Source organism: Colletotrichum karsti (assembly GCF_011947395.1).
Source record: "Colletotrichum karsti strain CkLH20 chromosome Unknown Scaffold17, whole genome shotgun sequence".
NCBI lineage: Eukaryota > Fungi > Ascomycota > Sordariomycetes > Glomerellales > Glomerellaceae > Colletotrichum > Colletotrichum karsti.
The window spans coordinates 922,504-943,825 of record NW_024065917.1 but is presented as its reverse complement, the minus strand read 5'-3'; the positions used below and the strand labels follow the sequence as shown (position 1 = coordinate 943,825).

Here is a 21,322-nt window from a genome sequence, read left to right as displayed (position 1 = left end):
TAAAGGGATGGCAACGCAATCAACATCAGGCGGGGTACGGAGGGAAGAGAAGAGGTGGACTAAAATTGTCCGTCTGATCCCACCCTGCCCCTCACACCAGCATGCATCATCTCCCGGCATTGACAGCTACCCCGAATACGGTACTGTCGAATAATCCCGTCCACACGATGCAGCTGAGAGCTATCCGCTGATAAAGGAACTTAAAATCGACGTCGCATTCCCGGGGTGGTTAGTTTATGTCCCAGACCCTGTGACATATTTGATCATCATTCACCATTCTAAGAGGGCATTGGGCCTTGGACTAGATTCAACCGACGACATTATTTCCCTTTGGAGTGACTAGAAGGCAAATGAATTCAGCCGGAATGATCTGAGGGGCAACTCACTGAGGCCAGCCAGGGTAACATCTCTAACGACGGATGCACGATCTGTTCAAATACCGGGACACCATCGAGTTTCCAGTACCATGGTTAGCCTATATCCGTTTTGAGATCAACCTAGCGTGGCGGCAATTTGTCTTGGAGCCAACCCATCTTCACCCACTGTCCCTGCAAGAGACCAATGGGATATCCATAGGTAAAACTCATGCGGGCAAACAACGTTATTCCAATTCAACGAGCGACGACGCAAGTATGTACACTGAGAAAGCTTCCAAGAATAATCCTTCCTTTCCAACTATCAAAGTCCGACCGGTGCGCTCCGGGATATACCCCTAGTTTCCCCGTGGTGTCATCAATCAAGAGCAAACAGCAGCCTTGGGGCCAGCATTAGCCTTGACATAGGCAGGAACATCAGCAGTTGGCGTGAGAGTGTAAGAGTAGCCTGGCGTGAAACCGGTGCCAGAGTTTGAAGCAATGGTACCCGTGCAGCTCTTGTAGGTGTTACCCGACGCATTAAGCACGGCGCCAGAGTCCTTAGTGAGCGGGTTCTTGGTGTTCTCGAAGAAGACGTTCTCAACCTTGGCATTGGTGCTGCCTCGAGCGTAGTGGCCGTATGAGGTGATGCCGTACAGGTAGTTGTTGTAAAGGTGAACCTGGGCAAGGTTGTCGGCACTTGGGTTGCGCTGGTTGGTCTTGTCAAACCAGTTGTGGTTGATGGTTCCGCGAGCCGACACGTTCTCAGTCCAGCCGATGCCGAAGTTCTTGTCATGGTTGCGGAAAATGTTGTTGGAAACGGTGAAGTAAGTGGTGTCCTTGCGAAGGTCCACGAGACCATCGCCACCGTTTTCGAAATGGCAGTGATCGATCCAGATGTTACTCACGGTGTCGGCCTGCACGCCATCACGGTCGTTTTCGACGCCGTCGCCGAGGTTGGTGTTGCCGATCTTCAGGTTGCGAATGATAACATTCTTGACCCCATTAAGACCCAAACCACCTGTTCAATCATACTTTTAGTAACTGTCTCATGAAGAGATATTTTCCACTCTCACCTTGGTAAAGCTCTCCAGAGGTTCCGACGCCAATGACCGTCTTGTCACTGGCGACCTTGATCTCCTTGCCGTAAGGCGTGATAGTGATACGTCCGCTGACCTTAATCACATACTTGCCAGAGGCACTGGCGTACTTTTCAAGGTCGGCCTGAGTCGTAACCGTCACGGTAGTGCCACCTGCACCGCCAGTCGTTCCGCCGTTGAGAGAAGCAAAACCTGGGGCAGAAGCGGTGCACCCATTCTGCCTCTCAACGATGGCACCGTAGGCAGTGGAAATGACCTGAAGGCCAGTGAGAACAACGGTAGTGAACTTCATGATGTTGATTGATTCAATGAGTCTGAATTAGTAGTTGAATATGGAATCTCGAAGTGTTGATAAGCAACTTCGTGGTGCATTTAACTTGAATTTAAGAATCGATCTCTCGGGGCGCGATACAGGAGTCGCTACCCCTGTCATACTGTCATCGGCCTCTTAATGAGATCTTCGCATGCATGCTTTTAGGCTAATAGTTGTTTGAAATATGAACATCGCCAAGGATGAAGGAGAAGAAGAACATCGTTTCTCTTCTTGCCAATTCAGCCCTGGCCACCTCGTCAGTACTCCATGCACATTTTCAGTTCCAGCCTTTACGCAGAGGAGTTCACGGCCAAATAAAGTGCCAAGACTTACACCAGATTTCAGGAGGGGTTAGTTGATCTCGAGTGTCGAATAAGCTGCGACTGTTGTCATGTCGTATCGGGCTGAGAGGACACCCAAAAACCCACCAGTGGAATGGTAACGGTTCCCCGCATCGTTGATGTGACATGGCATCACGCAAAGTCCCGCCAATAGGTTTTAAGCTCCCTCTGACTATTGTCTCTTTTGGGGAAGCTGATCGTCAATATCAGACATGACATCCCGATGAATGAAGTAATGAGATACGCCGATGTCTCATTCTAGGCTAGCACTATTTTCCCTAGCGCATAGTCCTCTTATGTTTATTTAGAAGTTCACTCATTATTTTGGGGTTTGTCTGGGATATCATCGTATTCGCATCTACTCGTGAATGGTTCTAAAGCAATCTATCCACGCGGAGTCCTCCGCCAAGTGCTTCTGATCCATCAGACGTGAGCTAATGTCTACAGTCTAGTCTAATTCGTAAGTCGTGGTCAAAAGTCTAAGCCATCAGAGCAACCTCAAACAGCAGCAGCTACATGTAGATCTCAACAAGATGCTCAGACGCCCGATTTCTCTTCTGGACTCTGTTTGGCACGGGTAAAGCGAATGCCTAACAAGCAAGCAAACCCAGCCAACGCCATCGCGCCGGCATAATACGCCGCAGGCCGGAATGCCTCAATATCGTCCGCCCGACCCGAAAGCGAGTACAACCCGGAGGCGATTGGAGTTCCCTGTTGTTGATCAGCACAAGTGATATAACATGGTTACGTCAATAATACTTACGAAAAAGAAGCCACAAAACCAAGTTGTCCAGACGACAGGAATTATACTCAGTGTATTCTCGCCTCCAAACGTCGAGCTGACAACAATCGGAGTCAAGCTGAAAAAGGCACCACAGCCGATGCCGTTGAAGATGAGGTAGACTGAGAAGATCCCAATCGAAGACGACAGCGGCCAGACGACAAGGGAGCTGAGAGCCATGAGGAGCATACAGATTGCGAGACTCTCAACCGGGCCAAGGACGGAGTCCGCCACCCAACCAGCGACGACACGCCCAAATGTCGAGGCCAGGTTCCACGCAGCCAGGATGATGACGCCAATCTCCTTCGAGTACCCCATTGACCGAGAAAAGATCGGAATAAAGTAGGGTGGGATGAATAGGGGAAAGCATGCCAAGACTGTTCCGGCGACGAGCATGAGGAATCTTGGCTCCTTGAAGCGGTACCTGACATGGTCAGTGATGCGCCAAGGGTTTAATTGTATCCATAATTGACGGTAGAACTTACCACTGCAGCTGACGAGACCCTTTATTGGCCATCTTGTTCCTCCTCGGAAGGAAGTACGATGCCGGAATGGACACACCCCAGAGAATAAAGCCCAGAATGCGGAACGTCCAGGCAACGTCCAAGTCCTTCACGAGGTAATTTGTGACGACACTCATGATAGCGGATCCAAGACTTCCGCCACCGAAGACGAAGCCCATTGCTAAAGCTTTGTGTTTCTTAAAGAGGCTCATTGGGGCGGTTGAGACGGACTAGGAGAAGGAGGATGGATGTTAGTGTACGAGCTTAGGCGTGTCGATGATCATCTGCATCTGCAACACGGAGAAATACTTACAAAGATACACAGGCCGCCACCAAGACCGAACAGGAGACCGTGAAGGAAGAAGAGAGCAATAACATGGTGCGTCAAGAAGCTCGCAAGCACTTCTCCAAGACCCATGAAGAAGCCCCCAATCAATGCCGTCAACCTGTATCCAATCCTGCAGACAATCTTGTCCGATACGATACTGAAGCAAATCATAAACGATGTCGCCATAGATCCGACAAACGTCAAGGTTGTCAGACTTGATGAGGTCGTTTCGACAAGTCTAACTTGCATGATGCCCCAGGAGTAGATAACTCCCAAGTAGACAAACATTGTCAAAGAAGAAGCCACCACTGTTATCCATGCTTTTCGGTCGTCGTATGTCGGTTCGGGATACGGAGCTATCTCCGGTGTTGGCGGCATAGTTGTTGAGTTGTCGGTATCGGTGTCGTGTACATCTTGTGCAAGACGAGCTCCGGCGTCAGGGCCGACGAAATTGTCAGACCTTTTCTCGACGTCCATGTTGGAAATCTACTGAGTAGAAAACATTTGAAGTGGAAGCGTTCATCTAGAGCTGAAATCTTCTCTGAAATTCACGCAATAGATAAGAAGCCTGTTACCATCGTATGTTGTAAGTCGGCTCTCGGCTATCGGGTTTGGGTCAAAACCGATAGCACGATTTTTTCTTCTTCCGGTCTCCATCGCTCGTCACTTTCGCCAGTTCGTACGACTCGTAAACTTGTGGGACTTATCTCTATTAATCCTCCGAAGATTCTGGCGTCGTCTTTGACTGGACCTCCGGGACCACGCCGTGACCGGGTCGTTGATCCCGAGTTGTCGGCTTTGAACATGACTCCGTGGAGTATGGCTTTGACTCATTAATAAAGAGTCTTCTTCCCTCGTTCTGACCAGCATTGGATCTACATATCACATTTTTAAGCACCTGCATTGCAATCATGGCTCCTGCGCGAAACGATGAGTTGTTCACGCCAACCAATGGCGTCCAAGAGCCAGCATTGCCCATCAAGTCTAAGTCCGCCGAGGGCAGGCTGATGCACCGCTCTCTAGTGCAGCACCCATCAATGGTCGAATCGGCAAGCGGGATCTACTTGAATCTCGCCAACGGCAAGAAGGTCATCGATGCTTGTGGTGGTGCCGCCGTAGCCTTGATCGGCCACGGCAACGAGGAAGTCATCCAAGCCATCACCGAACAAGCCCGGAAAGTCAGCTACGTCCACACGCAAGCATATACCACCCAACCCGCCGAGGAGCTCGCGAATCTCATACTCGACGGCAATCCCCACGGCCTCGAAAAGGCCTTCTTCGTTTGCAGCGGAAGTGAAGCCGTGGAGTCGGCGCTGAAGCTGGCACGTCAGTACCACTACGAGAAGGGAGAGCCCCAGAGATTGCATCTCATCGCTAGACGTCAGGCTTATCACGGCAACACCATGGCCACCATGTCTGTCTCGAGTGTTGCTGCGCGAAAGGTCCCTTACGACGGCTTCTGTTACCCCAACGTATCATATGTCTCGCCCGCCTACGCCTATCAATACCAACGATCAGACGAGAGCGAGGCAGACTTCACGGCCAGACTGCTCGCTGAAATTGAAGCAGAGTTCCAAAGTGTGGGCCCTGAGAAGGTCATTGGCTTTGTCGCCGAGACAATGGTCGGCGCCACCGCAGGTTGTGTGGCTCCTCCTGCTGGTTATCTCAAGGGTGTGCGGGAGATCTGTGATAAGTACGGCGCCCTTCTCATCCTGGACGAGGTCATGTGCGGCACTGGCAGGACCGGCACCTTCTTCGCATTCGAGCAGGAGGGTATCGTCCCCGACATCACAACGATCGCGAAGGGTCTCGGTGGTGGCTACGGTCCCATCGCCGGAGTTCTCATGCACGAGAAAGTGGTCACCGTCCTGAGGCGGGGATCAAAGGCGTTCAACCACGGCCACACCTACCAGGCGCATCCCATCGCTTGCGCTGCCGCTCTTGTGGTTCAGAAAATTGTCAAGCGGGAAAACCTCGTTGAGCGTTGTGCGCAACTAGGCAAGACACTGGAGAACCTGCTTCGCGCTGAGCTCAAAGACTGCAAGTCTGTTGGCAACATTCGTGGGCGCGGCTTGTTCTGGGCAGTAGAGTTTGTTAGAGATCGAGAAACCAAGGCCACGTTTAACCCGACGCAGCGCTTCGGTCTTCGGATCCAAGAGCGGGCTTTCGAGAATGGTGTTGCGTTGTACCCTGGCGCAGGAACCGTGGATGGAAAGAGAGGAGACCATGTGTTGTTGGCGCCGCCTTTTACCACGACTGAAGAGCAGCTGAAGCAAATCTGTCAAGTATTTAGGGAAGCAGTGGAAGAAATTGAGGCGGAAACAGAGTGGTGATGATGGGAAACTGAAGCAGAGGAATGGGCTCACGCTCCTGTGTAGTTGCGACTTGGAGGCGTTTTAATGATAAAAGCTTTTCATATTCATTTACAAATCAGGTCAAGGTGAAGATCTCTGAAGTATTCACCTCTTCCAACATCGACCACCAGTTCGGCCATAGACCCTGGTCGTCCATGTTGCCGCTAGGGTCTATCAAAGCCTGAGCGCTAAATCCAACGGTGTTTTGCTGTTCCTTTTCAACCAAGCTGTCTGCCTCGGCGGTGCTGATCGAACTTCGCTCGGCATTGTTGATTTCTTCGAGATGCTGCGCGGATCTATCGACGACACGGAACTCGTGGACGGACTGATGAAGCACATTGAAGTTGAACCGTGATAGGCCACGGTATCTGTGATTATTTGAGATGACCCGCTGGTACATCAATGATCCGCTTTGAATCGTTTTGAGCTGAATGGCGTCAGTATTCAGATCACTTCTAATCCTGAAGATACCGTGTCAAACTTACCCATCCGTCGCCTAGATCCCAAACTTCCCGGAAACGTTTGAGATATTCAATGCTCGTGTTCATCAGCTCTTCGGCTCTCGGAGCATATCCGCACGTGATCCGAGGGAAGCGAAAGCCGTAGAGATTGATGTAGCAGGAGGAGAAGGCGCAGAAGCCCGCGAAAGGGGTCATCACAGCTACTCCGCATTCCGAGGCCTCTTTGAGGATACTTCCCAGATGTTCTGCGGCTCCGAAGAACTCACGGGCACTGTCATCCCACCACCCGGGGGGTGCTTCATCTTCAAGGAGCGGCGGATCAATAGGGCCCTTTGGCGGATCTTCCAGACCAGGTAAGAATGGGAAGTATTCTCGGTGCAGCATCATGATACTACGTTGTGATGTGTCAGTGAACTGACTGATCAATAGGGATGAGTACCTGAAGTGACTAACCTTTGATAGTAAAGCAAATTGAGATAAACAAATGATTCTCCATAGCCCAAGGTTGCATGAGCAGCTACGCTGTTCTCTGGATAGTGTAACCGATGATGTTGCTTGAACCTCCATTCGCTCAGACGCCGTCTCCAGCATGCTACTGGTGATGTGGGAACCCAGGGGCAGTTCTCTGGTAAGCACATTCCGGGCGCTCTTCGGCCATCGTTGAACACAAATGCCATAACGTCAGAATAAATATCAAAGCCATCCGCCATGATCCCAAAGCTTTGGTCAAGATCAAGATAGACCGATGTCTTACTTCCCCCCGGTGTGAGAGTGGTTTCCGCTTCCTCCGTCTGGACCACTGATCCAGACCCAAGAGCGAACTCGGTGGACGTTGGAGGGCGGGGGACGTTCAGTTTGATCATTTCCGGTTTTGGGAGCACTCGCGGGTTGTACGTGCCAGAGCTGACCATGCAATCCATCACAAAGCAAGCCCAGAAAGTCCTGGTCTCAATGGCGGTTGTCAAGTCGTTGAGCTCAGTCCGATGAGGGATCTCCAGGGGAAAGGGAGCGACCCGAGAGCTATGTAGAAGCTGCATCATGCGAATTGCAATTCCTGTTGGGCGTCAGCGATTTGGGACTTCCTGGCAACCAAGGCTAGTGGTTACCACAGTGCATCCAAGCTTTGTGGAACTCTCTAGTGCCCCATTCGAAGAGGGTCAAGATGAGCAATGCCTGGATGACCTTGACGTCTGGCGATTGCAGAATACAAGTTGCCAGCACTTCGGATGCAAACGACGCGTACCGCTCGCTAGGATAGAGAATTTGCGTTCGCAGGCGATCCGAATCTGGGTTCTGCGTCTTCGTCATCGCGAGCACCGTCGCAAGCAGTGCTTTACTTTCCCTTGAGCAGCTCGATCCATAGTCTTGCATGAACGACGATGGATGAATGACCCTCAACTCGGGAAACTTGCGCCAAAAGGCCTCCAGAGCGATGAATACCAAGTCCTTGGGTATGCTCTGGAGATGTCGATCCATCTCAGATCGTCCATCTCGATATTCCGGACCAGCCGACCCCTGGCTTGGTGTCGCTGGGCCTCTGGATTGTGGTGCCGACAAGTGCACCTGCTGCGACTCACCATCATGCTCACACGAGCTTCGCAGCGACGCGTCAAACGCGTCGCTGGTATCTCTCCTGGCCCTTTTGGATGCCCTGCCGGTCGCATTGACCTGCGGTCTCGTCAATTGGCAATCAGTACGGCCCGACTTCTCGCATTTTCCACAGGGCGGGCTGCCGTCGTTGACGCATTTGATCTTCGATCGGCTTTGCGGGGTAGGGGATGCGACATTAGTCTCCAACGTCCGATCAATCCGATAAGCGACGGGGGAACACTCCGAGTGGTGATGCGGACTTACCGGCAAAACTCGCATGAGAGGCTGGAACGCATTGTTCGTTGTCGGCTTTGAGGAAGACGAAAGTGAAAACCGACGACACAGAATAAAATTATCGGCTTACATTTGCCGGGATCGGCTTTGTCATGTGGATCAAACGGCGGTGGATCTGGGCTGTTATCAGACCTTGTTGGCTGTTAGTGTCCGATTCACTCCGATGGAATTGCTTGTCAGGAAAAGGCGTACAGGGCGCGGCAACCCATACTTTCTTAGGAAAACTATCCTCACGGCATCGCAGTATCGAGTGGAGATTCTATCAAGAATTACTCGAGGAAGTATACTGAGCTTCGATTGTTTAAATCGGGTGGACTCTGCTAACGGGTAACGGGCTGTCACCATATGCTCCTCTAGAACGACAAGACATAGCAGCAGAATACAGGGAGTTGATGCATGATGACTTTACAAACAACTCGTTTATTCTTATCTGTCAAGAGCGTGTGGCATGAACATTGACCCAAGAAATTGCCGAATCATTTCGCAAGGGAGACATCAGTAACGGTACCCCAGTCCGACTGCAGTGTGGTAATATGGCTCGTGTTAACCATGATGACGTCCGGGACGCCGGGACGGAGTTGAAACAAAGAATGCCTACTTTCAAGAGCATTTCTCTTGCACCTCCGTGGTCTTAAATGGACGGGGACGAAGCCGAGTGATTTGAAAGACCACGCCGGTGATTGCTTCCGGCGCGGTAAGTGGGACCCGCTTTTAGATTCCCGGCCTCCGCTCCGGCCGGGTGGGACCTTTCCGATGCGGACCCATTCTTCACGAAAATGCAGGTGCAGGCCGCCGTACGTTATGAAGATATGGCGCTCAAGTGATTGCAACTGGAATGTGAACACAGACAGGATAAAATTGGTCGGGGCGACAAAATGTTTCGTCTCAGAGCCAGACCCAGGGCTAGAGGAGACAAAATTACGGATATCCGCCACGGCAGCGGGATCTGTTTGGTTGCTGACATGGACATAGGGGATTCACATCCAATCAGATACGAATTATACGAGATAGAGACAACAAACTATCAGTCATTAAGCTACGTTAGCTGCGAAATATGCTCTCATTTTGGCGTTCGGCTGCAGAGCCCAAAATGGTTTAGTCTCCTTGAAGTTGAACTCTGTCGGGGAGCCTTTGAGGCAGTACGCGATGCTCAGCCTCGGTGGTGGACATATTGAATGGAGCTTCACTACACCGTAGTGCAGCCCATGATTGGCGGCCTGTTCCTAAAGGCCTTCATACAACCATGAGCATCCCGGTCAACTGTCTTTATTTTCAACTATAACCAACCGAATACGATCGACTCACTGAGTCGCAGAGAGATGATCTTTTCTCCTCCGCCTTAAACCCGATGGAGTGTAACTTGCAGCCATTCTTGGCGCTTAGCGTAGTCCTCCGTAACATCCGATGTCATTACCGGTGCAATGCCGTAAGCAGGCTTCTTAGACCATAAGTTGGGGTCACCTGTCGCTTGGTCTAACGAGGTTACATGTTGCCCAACGCCATCTTCTCAAATTCGAAGACTAGTGGTTTTCAACCTCTGCCATGAGAGTCATTATTGTCGGAGCCGGCCTCGGCGGTCTCTGCGCCGCGATTGGTTTCGCGCGGAAGGGTCATGAAGTCCAAGTTCTAGAACAACGTCCCAATCTCGCTCCCACGGGCGGCGCCCTCAACATACGACCCGGTGCCTCAAAGATCCTCATAGGCTGGGGATTATCCAACGACTTGGCAAGCGTCTCCATCGACACTCCGGCCAATGTTCTCCGAAACTTGACGACCGGAGAGGTAGCGACTCGAGCTGTTGCGACCGACATCTCTGATTACCCGGATTGGGGCACCAACCGAGACGTTCTCGTCGAGATCTTCTACCGACAAGCCAAGGAGGCCGGTGCCACCGTTTTGTTCGACGTTGCCGTTACCAAAGTGGAAGAAACCGCACAGGAAGCAGTTGTTAACCTCCGAGACGGGACCCGACTTGTTGCGGACATCGTGCTTGCCGCGGATGGGATCCGTTCGATCATACGAGAGCAGATTCTTCGGGGGACGGGTCGGCCGATTGATCCTATCGTCACCGATGTGACACTCTACGGGGTGCGTCTTACGAAGGAAGAGATGGTGTCTGAGCCTGGGCTGGAGCCTTTGATGGACCAGTCCTATCTCAACGTATACATGGGTGACGACGGCATTGTACACGTGACCAGCAGATACAACAGCACCCTGGGGTCGTATGCTGCGCTCTTCGGCGTCAAGGGTAGTACCGACCAGCGAGGGCTGTGGGATGAGAGGGGCGACATCGAATACGTTCGCAAGATGTTCAAGGGGGCTTGCCCTGAGATCCGCAAGGTGCTCGACGTAGCAAAGACCTGTGACAGATGGCGACTTGCCGAGCTTCCCGACCTACCTCGGTGGACCAGTGAAGGCGGGAGAATTGTACTGCTTGGCGACTCTGCGGTAGGTGGCAGTCACACACTTCGCATGACCATGATTGCTAACGAGTGTTCGCGACAGCATGCGATGCAGCCAAGCGCAGCCCAAGGGTTTTCGCTTATTGTCGAAGATATCGGTGTCTTGGAATACTTGATTTCCAAGTCTCCCAAACCCGCAGCAAACGTACCGGCGATCACTTCCGACTGGCAGAACATCAGAAAGGCCAGATGCGAGCGAATCAAGAAGTGGGCAAGTCACAACACTGAACTATTCACCAGCCCGTCGAAGAAGCTCCCACCGAGCTCGGGTCAATGGCAAGTGAAGTCGCTCAAAAACGTCAAGCCCGATATGAATGCGGAGCTCGGAACCTCAGCTTTTTTGAAATGGGCTCAAGGAACAGACGCAATTGCAGAGGTGAGTTGGAGATCTTGACCCGTTCTGCGGCTCAACATGCACAATGTTGACGATGTTGGTAGGCCGACCGCTATCTACAGACCGAGAGGTCTCGGCTCTGAATACGGAGCTTTCAATTGCTTCATTCCAGCATGGAAGTGGAAGCTCACTCTGTATTAGATGTGATTGCCTCGAACCTATCCAACACGACAATAGTTTATCTGGATCAATGAGAGGGGTACAAGCATGGAAACTCCACCACCGAGAACCCTCAATAAAAGATTCCTACAGAGTATCTATTGTTTATCTATAAAAGAGACAGAAGAAATATCCAAAAATGACAAACTCTTCACAGCGTTTGAATCAACGTTAAAAAATGCGACCGAAACGCCTCGCTATTGACATCGACAGCGACTCGACAATTTGGTATAGGGGGTGATGGTGTCTCCAGTCTGTCCGCGATCATGACGCCGCGCGCTTCACCGTCGCCTGTAATGATCGACACAGCCATGTCTCTGTATTCACAGAGTTCGGGTTTTGACACGACAGCCACAGCCAGGGGGTCGTGCATGGGGATGGAGTCGGTCTTGGGTCTTCCCGGGAACCTGACGGCCTGATAGTCTATGTAGGAGATGGTGGCGTCCCCTGCGAAGGCGGCGAAACTCGACGAAGACTTCTTGAGCTCCAGGGCGTCCGCCATGCTCAGCCGGACCCGCAGCGTGACGTCGAGGCCGATCCAGCGTTGAGGGACGCCGGAGCGTAGCACGGTCCGGGCGGCTTCCGGGTCCGAGAAGACGTTGAACTCGCCCGGTTTGCTGCGGGAGTACATGGTCCCGAGGAACACGCCGCCCATGATGACGAGCTCTTTGATGGCGGATTTGATCCGGGGCTCGAGGAGCAGCGCGATGGCCACGTTGGTGAGAGGCCCGATCGCGACGACGGTTATCTCGCCCGGGTTGGCGAGGATGTGCTCGACAATGGCCACGGGAGCGTAGCCGGCATCCGGAGCACGCGCGTTTCCTTTCTGCGCGAGAACGTGAGGGGCAGGTGTGCGGTGCTGGTCCGGGTGGATGATAGGGGTGGCCGAACCGCGCACGAATGGTGTGTTTTGGATTCCGAGTCGGTTGAGGAGGACGCCGGTCAAGATGGTCGCGCTCTCGACGTCGGTGTTTCCATTTACTGTGGTGACTAGATCAACTTGGACGTCCTTGTCTGCATGCGCCAGGGCGAGGGCGAAGCCATCGTCGACATCGGCACCCGCGCCCATAGACAGGTCGGTGTCGAGTATGATGCGTGTCGGTGCCATTTTGTTGAAGCTAAGAGATGGCGGGAACGGGTACGATGAGATTCCGAGCTTTGAAAGAGGCGCTGGGAACGGCTGGGCCGAAGCCGTACGAATGAAGGTACAAGGTGTTGAGAGTAGGTTGACCCCTCCTTAAGAGTTGCTCCGGCTGCCTGATGGGTTTGTTTCTGTGAGGCTTGTCGGGCTTTTCCGGCCTGGCTTGCTGAACACCTGTGGACCGCGAATATTTCTGGATGGCAAGGCATCCATCTCGAGGGATAACAAGCCATGTATTGGTCGGATAGTGGCCGGTTGTTACGAGTTGTCGGATGCCGGCCGGTTTCTCGAGCCAGCGGGCCCACTCTTCCGGATTTCTCAAGTTAGGTACCCCTGCCGGTATCCCACTCTCCCCGCATACCCACTCGGCGACCGGCCGACTCCGACTTCTGGGGCCAACTCCACGTCACCCCAGACTGGAGAGCAGCAGATCTTTTCAAAGAAGAGGCAGCAATGAGTTAGTTCAGGGGCAAGGGCAATGTAACAGCAAATGGCCCCATGACGCTCAATCTCCGTCTTTGTGATCACTGTTCCCTGCTTAGTCGGAAGCGCGCCGGTCACGGTCTGTCGTATGTCCTGGCCTTTTCTACCGGAGGCGTTCCGCTCCTCAGCTTAAGTTTGGCGCGTCACGGGGGACACTGAACATCGGGTTTGATTTCCAGCCGCCAAGTCTTACCATTCTACCAAGTGCCCAAATCGCAATACCATGGCATGATCAGATTCGAGCAAACCAGATTACAACTAGACATATTTAGCTGGGGCACCCACCTCGGGCGTCGTGCGATTCTTCTCCTGCAAAGGTAGCAACTTCTAGCAAGACACTTTGCCATGGAGCCCACCGACCAGCCCAACGGGAAGGCGAACCCTGCTACCCATCTCGAAGTATCCGACGACAATGGCGACCTTCCAAAGGCCATCGACAAGGCATTGGCCGAGGGCGCCGCGGTCCAGATGCGATCCAAGTTGGACGACCTGCCCATCCTGAAAGCCGTTGGCGTATACTGGCGTATCTCTCTGATATGCATGATGGCGGCGTTCAGTGCCGCGCTCGAAGGCTACCGTATGTATTTTGCTCCTCCCTATCGAGACAAGGGGATCTCAATTTGGCACTAACTTTGAATCGAAGAGCTCGCACTCACGAACTCGATCGTCTCAAACAAGGGATTCATCCGCCAAATGTCTGACGGCGGCACCAAGCTCGATCCTACTCACGTAGCCGTCTGGGGAGGCATGCTCTCGACGGGCCAGTTTGTCGGCGTCGGCCTCCTTCAGCTGGTCACTGACAAGCTGGGTCGCAAGTTGGCTATGCATATCACATGGGCTTCTCTCGTAGTCGTAAGTTGCAAATCTACGTCTTCTGATCCGCGTTTGCTGATTCATCTACAGTCCGTTGCTCTAGAAACTGCTGCGACAAACTGGCTGTACTGGCTCTTCGCCAGACTGGTTGGAGGCGCGGGCCTCGGCATGATGCAAGCAACCTACCCCGTTTACATTTCCGAAAACGCACCTACGCAGATCCGAGGCTTTCTGACCACCTCTTACATGGTGTGAGTGACTCCGGTCTTATATAGTTATCGATGCAGCCGCTGACAGGGCCTAGGTGGTATGTATGTTCACAGATCATGGCGCCATTGGCCTTGCGACAGTTGTCCTTCCAGGATCCATACAACTTCAAGATCCCAATCCTTACGCAGTGGGGCATGTTGGGTGGCATGCTGGTCATCAACCTCTTCTTCCTGCCAGAGAGTCCATGTGAGTCTGAAAGCCCATCAGTATTTATCCCGAAGCTGACCAAAAGTTAGGGTGGCTTGTCCAGAGGGGTATGGTTGACAAGGCAGAAACGGTGCTGGCGAAGACACACAAGGGAGTGCCGGGATATGACGTTAAGACTGAATTGGTGAAATACAGTCCTTTGCTCTGCTTCAGACTCAAGCTAACCTATCTACAGTCAATCATTGTTGCTACAATTGAGCGCGAACGGCAGTTGTCGACCGAGACCACGAATCAATACAAGGAAATATTCCAGGGCGTCAATCTTTGGCGGCTCTTCATTTGCTTCTGGCCTAAGGCGATGCAACAACTCACGGGACAGAGCGTTACCAATAACTACGGAACGTACTTCTGTAAGTTATCTCAGCTTCACGGCAGTCACCTCGTGAGTTGCCGCTGATATTGACTGCAATTAGTCGAGTTGGCCGGTAATGACGACCCCTTCACGGTAACGGTCATCCTAGCGGTCTGTCAGCTTGTGGGGGTTCTCGCAACCTCCTTCTTGTCGGACAGATTCGGGCGACGATGGCTGACACTTGGTCTTTTTGGTTCCGGGGCTATCTCTATCCTCGCCATCGGAATTCTTGGTTCCTTCGATTACCAGACCAAAGAACTGGGCAACGTCCTGGTGAGTGTTTGCGGCTACCATGCCATTCAAGTAGTAACTAAACTTGTCGTAGGTGTTTTGGGCGTGCATCTCCAACTTCGGGGTCATTGGCGGTGCCGGCATTGCATACTCTTACATCGCCGAAATTCCTACGCAACGACTTCGAGCGCGCACTGCTTCTATATCCCTGATGGGGTCATTTGTTCTTGGTATCACTTTCAACTACACGGTCCCGCTTATGCTCAAGGTTTGGAGTGTGAGAACGGGATATTTGTATGTTTCCATCGCTCTTTCCCGGCATAACACGGCGTATCCGATGTCGCTAACTTGACCAGCTTCGGAGCTACGGGTGTCATTTCGTGCGTCGTCGGATACTTCGTCCTCCCCGAGATCACCTGCCGAACCCCTGCCGAGATTGACGAGATGTTCGAAGACAAGATTGCCCCTCGCAAATTCCGGAAGCACGTCACACAGGTCCAGTTATTCCTCGAGGAGACGGAAAACAAGAGGCAGCTATCTACAGAAGGGGCGTAAGAAGGTTCCAAGAAGGATATCGACCTTGGCCCCTTCCGCCGGATCGTGAACTCAAGGAACATAATCAGAGGCCGGAAAGCTGGTAGTTTGATTGGGAGGAGAAACGAGGAACTTTGGCCGGTAGTTAGAGACGGTTAAACATCATATCTCTCATTTTGAACAAAGAAAACAAGATAGCATACACAACTGAAGACAACTGAATCAGAATCATATTTTCCAGGCCTTATATCTTGACTTCAAGCTGTTGTTCCGTTGATGGTGCTGTATGTGCCGCTCAGGGTGCCAACTGTCCCTCGTGCTTCCCACCGAGTCTCAAGATACGACCCGCCCAGTCCAGACCAACATAATCACATTGCATTCTTGGGGGAATCCTAATTGTTCTTTACTTCTTCTGACCTCTGACCGAAGATCTTCCGACTGTGGGGGTGGGGTGTCATGCAACCATAAGCGTGGTGCGGAGGAATCCGACCCACCGGCAGTTTGAGATTTCCCCGGTCAACACTGACATCGCATCACATCGCGCTGCCCGACTGTCTGATGTCGCACAACACCCGGTTGCTCTTCATGCAGGTCGGGCCCAACCAAGCACAGGTTACCTATCCATGACGGCCCCAGACATGACGGGTTCGCCCCATCAACGCCGACGAAGACGACACTCTCCGTCGCCGACAAGGGGAAGTCGGGACCGCTCCGCCTCACCGGTTCGGTCTCGCGACATGGACCCATCGTCCACCACTACCCAACCGCTCGGGTCCGGTCGGGGCTCTCACGGCCGCAACGCCATTCCCGCCTGCGACAGGTGTCGTTCTTTCAAGAAGAAGTGCAGCCGCACCTTTCCCGCGTGCAGTCTATGTGCCGGAGCTGGCAAGAATTGCTCGTACAATGCGCTGCCCGGCACCCCCGAGGCGGAGGCTCTGCGACTGAGGGCACGCGTCCAGTGGTTCAGCGACTATATCAATCGTCATCTCTTGAAACCACATCATGGTGGTATTGAGGAGGTCGAGACTGGTTCGGATCTTGTTTCTTTGCTTGGCAGCCGGTTGAATGAGAATCTCGCTACCGCAAACTCGGCGGCCTTACAGAGCCAGTCACAGGGTCGAAACGAGCTTGACGCAATACCACCGTCCGATGCGGCGCAGAATCAAGTCGAAGACGGCTTCTTTCCCGGTCAGACAGAGTCGGGGAACACTGGTCTGGGGCCGCCGAGCATCAGTGTCCAGATGGACGGGGCTAGCACCACGCCACCTATCAACTCCGACAGTGCCGTTTTGACTGGCGGTCACGTATCGTATCAGGGCTCAAGAGGTACGCAAAACTCGGAAGCAAACGACTTCGTCGTGGGCCAGGACCTTCCCCCAGATGCGGCAGCTCGTCGCTTCGTCGATGCCTACTTTCGAAACGTCAACGGAGCATACCCCTTCATCAACCAGGCCAAGATCCTTGAGAATCTCGAGACCATGGGCGACCTTGGCCAGCGGCTTCGTGATTCTCAGTCTACCCTCCTGTATCTGGTCATGTCCATCGGCAGCACCACTCTCGAGCGAGCGAGCCAGGCCCCTAGAAACACTTCAAAGCGATACGAGGTGGCATACGCCGAGATCATCCAAGAGTGCGTGTGTCGGGATAGTGTCGAGTCGGTCCAGATCCTGGTCCTGCTGGCGCTCTACTCGTTGTTCGACCCAGCCGGGGCATCAGCCTACTCTGTCGTGGGCATTGCTGCACGGCAGGGAATTACGATCGGTCTTTCTCTTCGAGATGAGAACGCATATTCGCCGGCTGAGATGGAACTACGGCATCGTCTTTACTGGAGCATCTACGCCCTCGACCGCATGATGGCCGTATCACAGGGCCTGCCCGTAGCGCTGGCAGACAACGCAGACGTCCCCTTACCGAGTCTGACCGTTGAAGAATTTGCTAGTAACGAGAGGATGACTTACGCGCGGAGGCTGCAGACGAGTCGGCACGTAATCCAGCTCCGCCAGCTGGAGGGCCGCATTCTGAGCCAAGTCCACTTCAGAAGGGAAGCCGAGATCGCGGAGCTCTCACCTTTAGATAGACGAGCGATGCTGAGCAGTCTCCGAGCGTCCATCGAAGATTGGTACAGCCAAGGGTGTCTTATGTCGCCGATAGGTGGCGACAACACTACAATACACAGCAGCACCTCCTGGCTCAGCGCGCGTTACTATTACATGCTGCTACTGCTGTACTACCCGAACCACTTCAACAGCTCGGCGGCGGCCGTTTCGCGCCAGGAGCTGCTACAGTTCGTACGGCGCCATCTCCAAGCGACATCGGCGCTGTTCCAGCAGCAGCAGCTCCCACTGAACCGCAATACGCTGTACAGGCTGATGCCCATGTGTCTAGTCCTGATGCACGACTTCGTGGCGACGTGTCGGTCGGCGAACTGGACCGCCAAGTCGGTGTTCCCCTTCCAGGCCAGAGACGAGGTCGCCGTGATGCTGTCCGTCCTGGAAGCGTATCCGGAGGGGTGGAGCCTCGCACAAAGGGCGACGCAGGTGGTGCGCCAGTTCGCGGGCGTCATCTCAGGCGGAATGGTGGCCTTCTTCTCGGATGACCAGGTGTTTCCTCTAGGAACTCCTGGGAACGGAGCTGCCACCGTCAACGGGAGCAATGCCACGGGAGTATCCTTTAGCGGGAAGGAAAGCCTGCCGGTGCTGATGAAGCCCTGTATTGCTAGATTGACGTCGTTGATGCAGGAGATGCTGGGAATATCGACATGCTTCCAGTTTATCAAATACCCCCCAGACAAACAGACAGATGGTCCGGCAGCGGCCATACCCCAGGAGGAACTGTTCCAACAATACCATCAGCAGCAGCAGCAGCCTCAGCAACAGCATCCACAGCCTCCGCCTCTAACGATGAGCCAGGTTGGCGTAGGTGATGATAATACAATAGGCTACGGATGGGGCACCATAGACTTGGACTTTTTGTAATAAAGAAGTTCCTGACCGAGCTACATCGCTGCTTACCTACTTACCTCAATTGAGAGCGGCGGGCGATCCAGCCGCGCCTAAACGATAAAGTGGCTGGACCCTGGCTAAGACAACCCTTTCCATTGGTGGCATTTAGGATGGGTGTTGGCTTTCGTGCCATCAGCAAAACAAATCCATCCACTTGATTATAGGCTTTATATTGAGTGTGACGCGTTCTTGAAAGCCTCAAATTTGATGATGTCGCCCTCCTTTTGTGTTATCGAGATGCCTATGCTATACCACAATCAGCAACCAGAGCGAAGCTTTGCCCCGCTCGCTGAGGTATCTAACTTGGGCCCTGTCTATAATATGACCTGGAAACTCGAAAGATTCAACGTGATCAATGATAGGATCATCTTCACCATCAAAACCACGACCGATATCTGTATATGGAAGGTAGCTTGAATTGTACGTCTTCACGTTAGGTCGCCCTCCACGCTTGTCGATTTTCCACAAATCGGCGGCTGCCGTCGCAGTGTGTCTATCCACGTGGTCGCAACTGCAACCATGATGATCAGGCACGTAAGCTATCACAACAAGCTTCTTAGGTGACATGCGATAAGGTCGAATCTGTGGGGTAAAGCAGACGATGAGCTGGTGGTGTGCCCCCTGCGTCGAGCTGGACAGCTTAGTTTAGCATCGACGCCGTACTGAAAGAAGTCTGTTCGCCTCATAGGTTGTTTCGAAGCCTCTTAATCTGGACTATTCCGGATCTTCTGCCACTGGTGGAAATCTAGACGGGGAAACATATTCCTCAAGTCGCTGATTCTGAGGCTGAAGATACGGGAAGCTACCGATCATTGTGGGCGAGAACACGCACAGATATCACGGCCGAATTTGGACTTATAACAGATGAAGATATATAAATACCGTGATATATCCCAACCTCAACTAAGATCTTCAAGTTGCACAAGCAGATCTCCAAAGCCAAGACTCCCCAAACCCTGTCCCCCGGGCCCGTCAAGTTCGCCAAGATGCACCAATACTACCTCCTCGCTCTGCTCCCTGCAGCTCTTGGCTGCCTGAACGTCGACAGCAACTCCTGCGCCAGCTTCATCAAGTCCCAGTCGGCCACCGCCTCCGCCTTCTGCGCCACCTTCACCAAGAGCACCGTCACCGCCACCACCGGCCTCCCGGCCTGGGCCACCAACTGCTCGAACAAGCCCTCCCAGATCTCCGCCGAGTGCACTTGCCACTACAGCGGCGCGGCCGGCGGCGGCGGCAGCTCGCCCTCGACAACGCTCAAGACCACGACGACCGCGGCCGGCGGTGGCGGCGCCGTCACTCCCCCGGCTGGTGTCACGACTACTCTGCCTGCTTCGAAGGGCGCTACGTCTACTAGCAAGCCAATCACCGTTGCCGCGGGGCAGACTTACGATGGTGGAATGAAGAAGTTTGACAGAAGCCGTATGTTTCTGATATTATTGAGTGATTCAAGATGCAGCATTCTGACTTTCTGCAGCTCGTGTCTGCGCTGAGCAGGATGAGACTGGCGAGGCCGATGCCATGTTCGTGCTCGAGGCCGGCGCTACCCTCTCCAACGTCATTATCGGCCCTGACCAGGCTGAGGGTGTCCACTGCAAGGGAACCTGGTGAGTCTTCCTCATGAAATCACGTGCGCAGTATCCTTACTAACGGCAAACAGTACTCTGTAAGCTCGCCTGATGTTGAAAATCGACTGTCTTTTCTAACGCGCAAGTAGCAACAACGTTTGGTGGCAAGATGTCTGCGAGGATGCTCTGTATGCACCCCTAAACATCGACCCGCGGGATTCAAATCACTAACAACTTCCAGCACTCTGAAGCAATCCAGCGGAACTTCGTACGTCAACGGCGGCGGTGCCTTCAAGGCCGCGGACAAGATCATCCAGTTCAACGGCTTCGGAACAGTCAGCATCAACAACTTCTACGCCAATGACTACGGCAAGGTCGTGCGCTCGTGCGGAAACTGCTCCGGAAACGGCGGCGCTCGCCACGTTCTGTTGAGCAATGTTGTGGCGAAGGACGGCGGCGTCCTTTGCGGTATCAACACCAACTACGGCGACACCTGCGTCGTCACCAACAGTTGCCAGGACGACAACAAGATCTGCGACCGGTACACGGGCAACAACTCGGGCAAGGAGCCGACGAAGATTGGATCTGGACCTGACGGCACTTACTGCAAGGCAACTGGCTTCACCACTGCCTGCTAGGTTGATGGTATGATTATGGGTACGGGATGACTTTCCGCGGGGATGGGTGGGCGGAAGATGCTGAATGATGTAATTTTCTTCGTGTGTGACATGTTTTAACTCGCAAAGTCTAAGCATGACTTGCTTTTTATGTATCAATCAAACCATTTGAAACACATTGACCATTCCGATTTTTACACATATAATCTGCTGGGCTTGCAGCACCAGAGGAGAAATATTTATGGGAAAATGGTTGCCCAGTCTAAGTAAGCATCTAGACGCGGGATGCAAAGCTCCGAATGTGACAGAATGCTGACAGCGGGGTTGCAGCTGACCCCATCCTCTCTTCTCTTTGTACAGTCATCTAGAAAGACTTATCCGTTGCACCTGGAATGTTCTGGACGATGCATATTGGACCTTGAAGCTACGTAACAACTGATTGCTGGACCAAAGAAACAATCAACGCTCTGTATATTCTCCCTTCAAGTTCGCAGAATGTAGAGTTCTTTACGAGGGGAGATTTCTTTGCCATGGAAATGGTCAAGTGGTTTAAGTACGGGTGTTTGATGCAAGTGCCATCAGACGTATAATTATCGTTCATGGTGCATCAGCTCCGAGGGGCCATGGAGTCCTGTGAAGACGCTACAGCTTCTCAACAGCATATTGCCACCATA

The 21,322-nt window shown here is 53.0% G+C and overlaps 8 protein-coding genes across 8 annotated transcripts; 4 read left to right on the top strand and 4 right to left on the bottom strand.

Annotated features, from left to right (window-relative positions):
• Positions 1-736: 736 nt before the first annotated feature.
• On the bottom strand, positions 737-1,745 carry CkaCkLH20_06084 (major facilitator superfamily transporter; the record flags this gene model as incomplete). The annotated part of the gene is made up of 2 exons (XM_038888801.1): positions 737-1,374; positions 1,430-1,745. 2 exons carry the CDS (start codon positions 1,743-1,745, stop codon positions 737-739), a joined length of 954 nt encoding a protein of 317 aa, XP_038746137.1.
• An 899-nt stretch (positions 1,746-2,644) lies between these two features.
• Positions 2,645-4,196, bottom strand: CkaCkLH20_06083 (ricin b lectin; the record flags this gene model as incomplete). Its single annotated transcript, XM_038888800.1, has 4 exons — positions 2,645-2,818; positions 2,871-3,312; positions 3,374-3,621; positions 3,705-4,196. 4 exons carry the CDS (start codon positions 4,194-4,196, stop codon positions 2,645-2,647), a joined length of 1,356 nt encoding a protein of 451 aa, XP_038746136.1.
• Positions 4,197-4,630: 434 nt separating this feature from the next.
• Positions 4,631-6,052, top strand: CkaCkLH20_06082 (aminotransferase class-III; the record flags this gene model as incomplete). Its single annotated transcript, XM_038888799.1, has 1 exon — positions 4,631-6,052. One exon carries the CDS (start codon positions 4,631-4,633, stop codon positions 6,050-6,052), a length of 1,422 nt encoding a protein of 473 aa, XP_038746135.1.
• Positions 6,053-6,149: 97 nt separating this feature from the next.
• On the bottom strand, positions 6,150-7,842 carry CkaCkLH20_06081 (fungal specific transcription factor; the record flags this gene model as incomplete). The annotated part of the gene is made up of 5 exons (XM_038888798.1): positions 6,150-6,500; positions 6,559-6,925; positions 6,988-7,063; positions 7,289-7,588; positions 7,641-7,842. 5 exons carry the CDS (start codon positions 7,840-7,842, stop codon positions 6,150-6,152), a joined length of 1,296 nt encoding a protein of 431 aa, XP_038746134.1.
• Positions 7,843-9,960: 2,118 nt separating this feature from the next.
• On the top strand, positions 9,961-11,357 carry CkaCkLH20_06080 (salicylate hydroxylase; the record flags this gene model as incomplete). Its single annotated transcript, XM_038888797.1, has 3 exons — positions 9,961-10,866; positions 10,924-11,256; positions 11,319-11,357. 3 exons carry the CDS (start codon positions 9,961-9,963, stop codon positions 11,355-11,357), a joined length of 1,278 nt encoding a protein of 425 aa, XP_038746133.1.
• Positions 11,358-11,584: 227 nt separating this feature from the next.
• Positions 11,585-12,541, bottom strand: CkaCkLH20_06079 (uncharacterized protein; the record flags this gene model as incomplete). Its single annotated transcript, XM_038888796.1, has 1 exon — positions 11,585-12,541. The coding sequence occupies one exon, from the start codon at positions 12,539-12,541 to the stop codon at positions 11,585-11,587; it is 957 nt and encodes a 318-aa protein (XP_038746132.1).
• An 861-nt stretch (positions 12,542-13,402) lies between these two features.
• CkaCkLH20_06078 (uncharacterized protein) lies at positions 13,403-15,485 on the top strand (the record flags this gene model as incomplete). Its single annotated transcript, XM_038888795.1, has 9 exons — positions 13,403-13,634; positions 13,701-13,909; positions 13,961-14,121; positions 14,175-14,326; positions 14,377-14,441; positions 14,523-14,697; positions 14,761-14,972; positions 15,025-15,224; positions 15,287-15,485. 9 exons carry the CDS (start codon positions 13,403-13,405, stop codon positions 15,483-15,485), a joined length of 1,605 nt encoding a protein of 534 aa, XP_038746131.1.
• A 716-nt stretch (positions 15,486-16,201) lies between these two features.
• On the top strand, positions 16,202-20,669 carry CkaCkLH20_06077 (uncharacterized protein; the record flags this gene model as incomplete). The annotated part of the gene is made up of 6 exons (XM_038888794.1): positions 16,202-18,379; positions 19,384-19,885; positions 19,941-20,070; positions 20,124-20,129; positions 20,181-20,219; positions 20,273-20,669. 6 exons carry the CDS (start codon positions 16,202-16,204, stop codon positions 20,667-20,669), a joined length of 3,252 nt encoding a protein of 1,083 aa, XP_038746130.1.
• Positions 20,670-21,322: the final 653 nt, after the last annotated feature.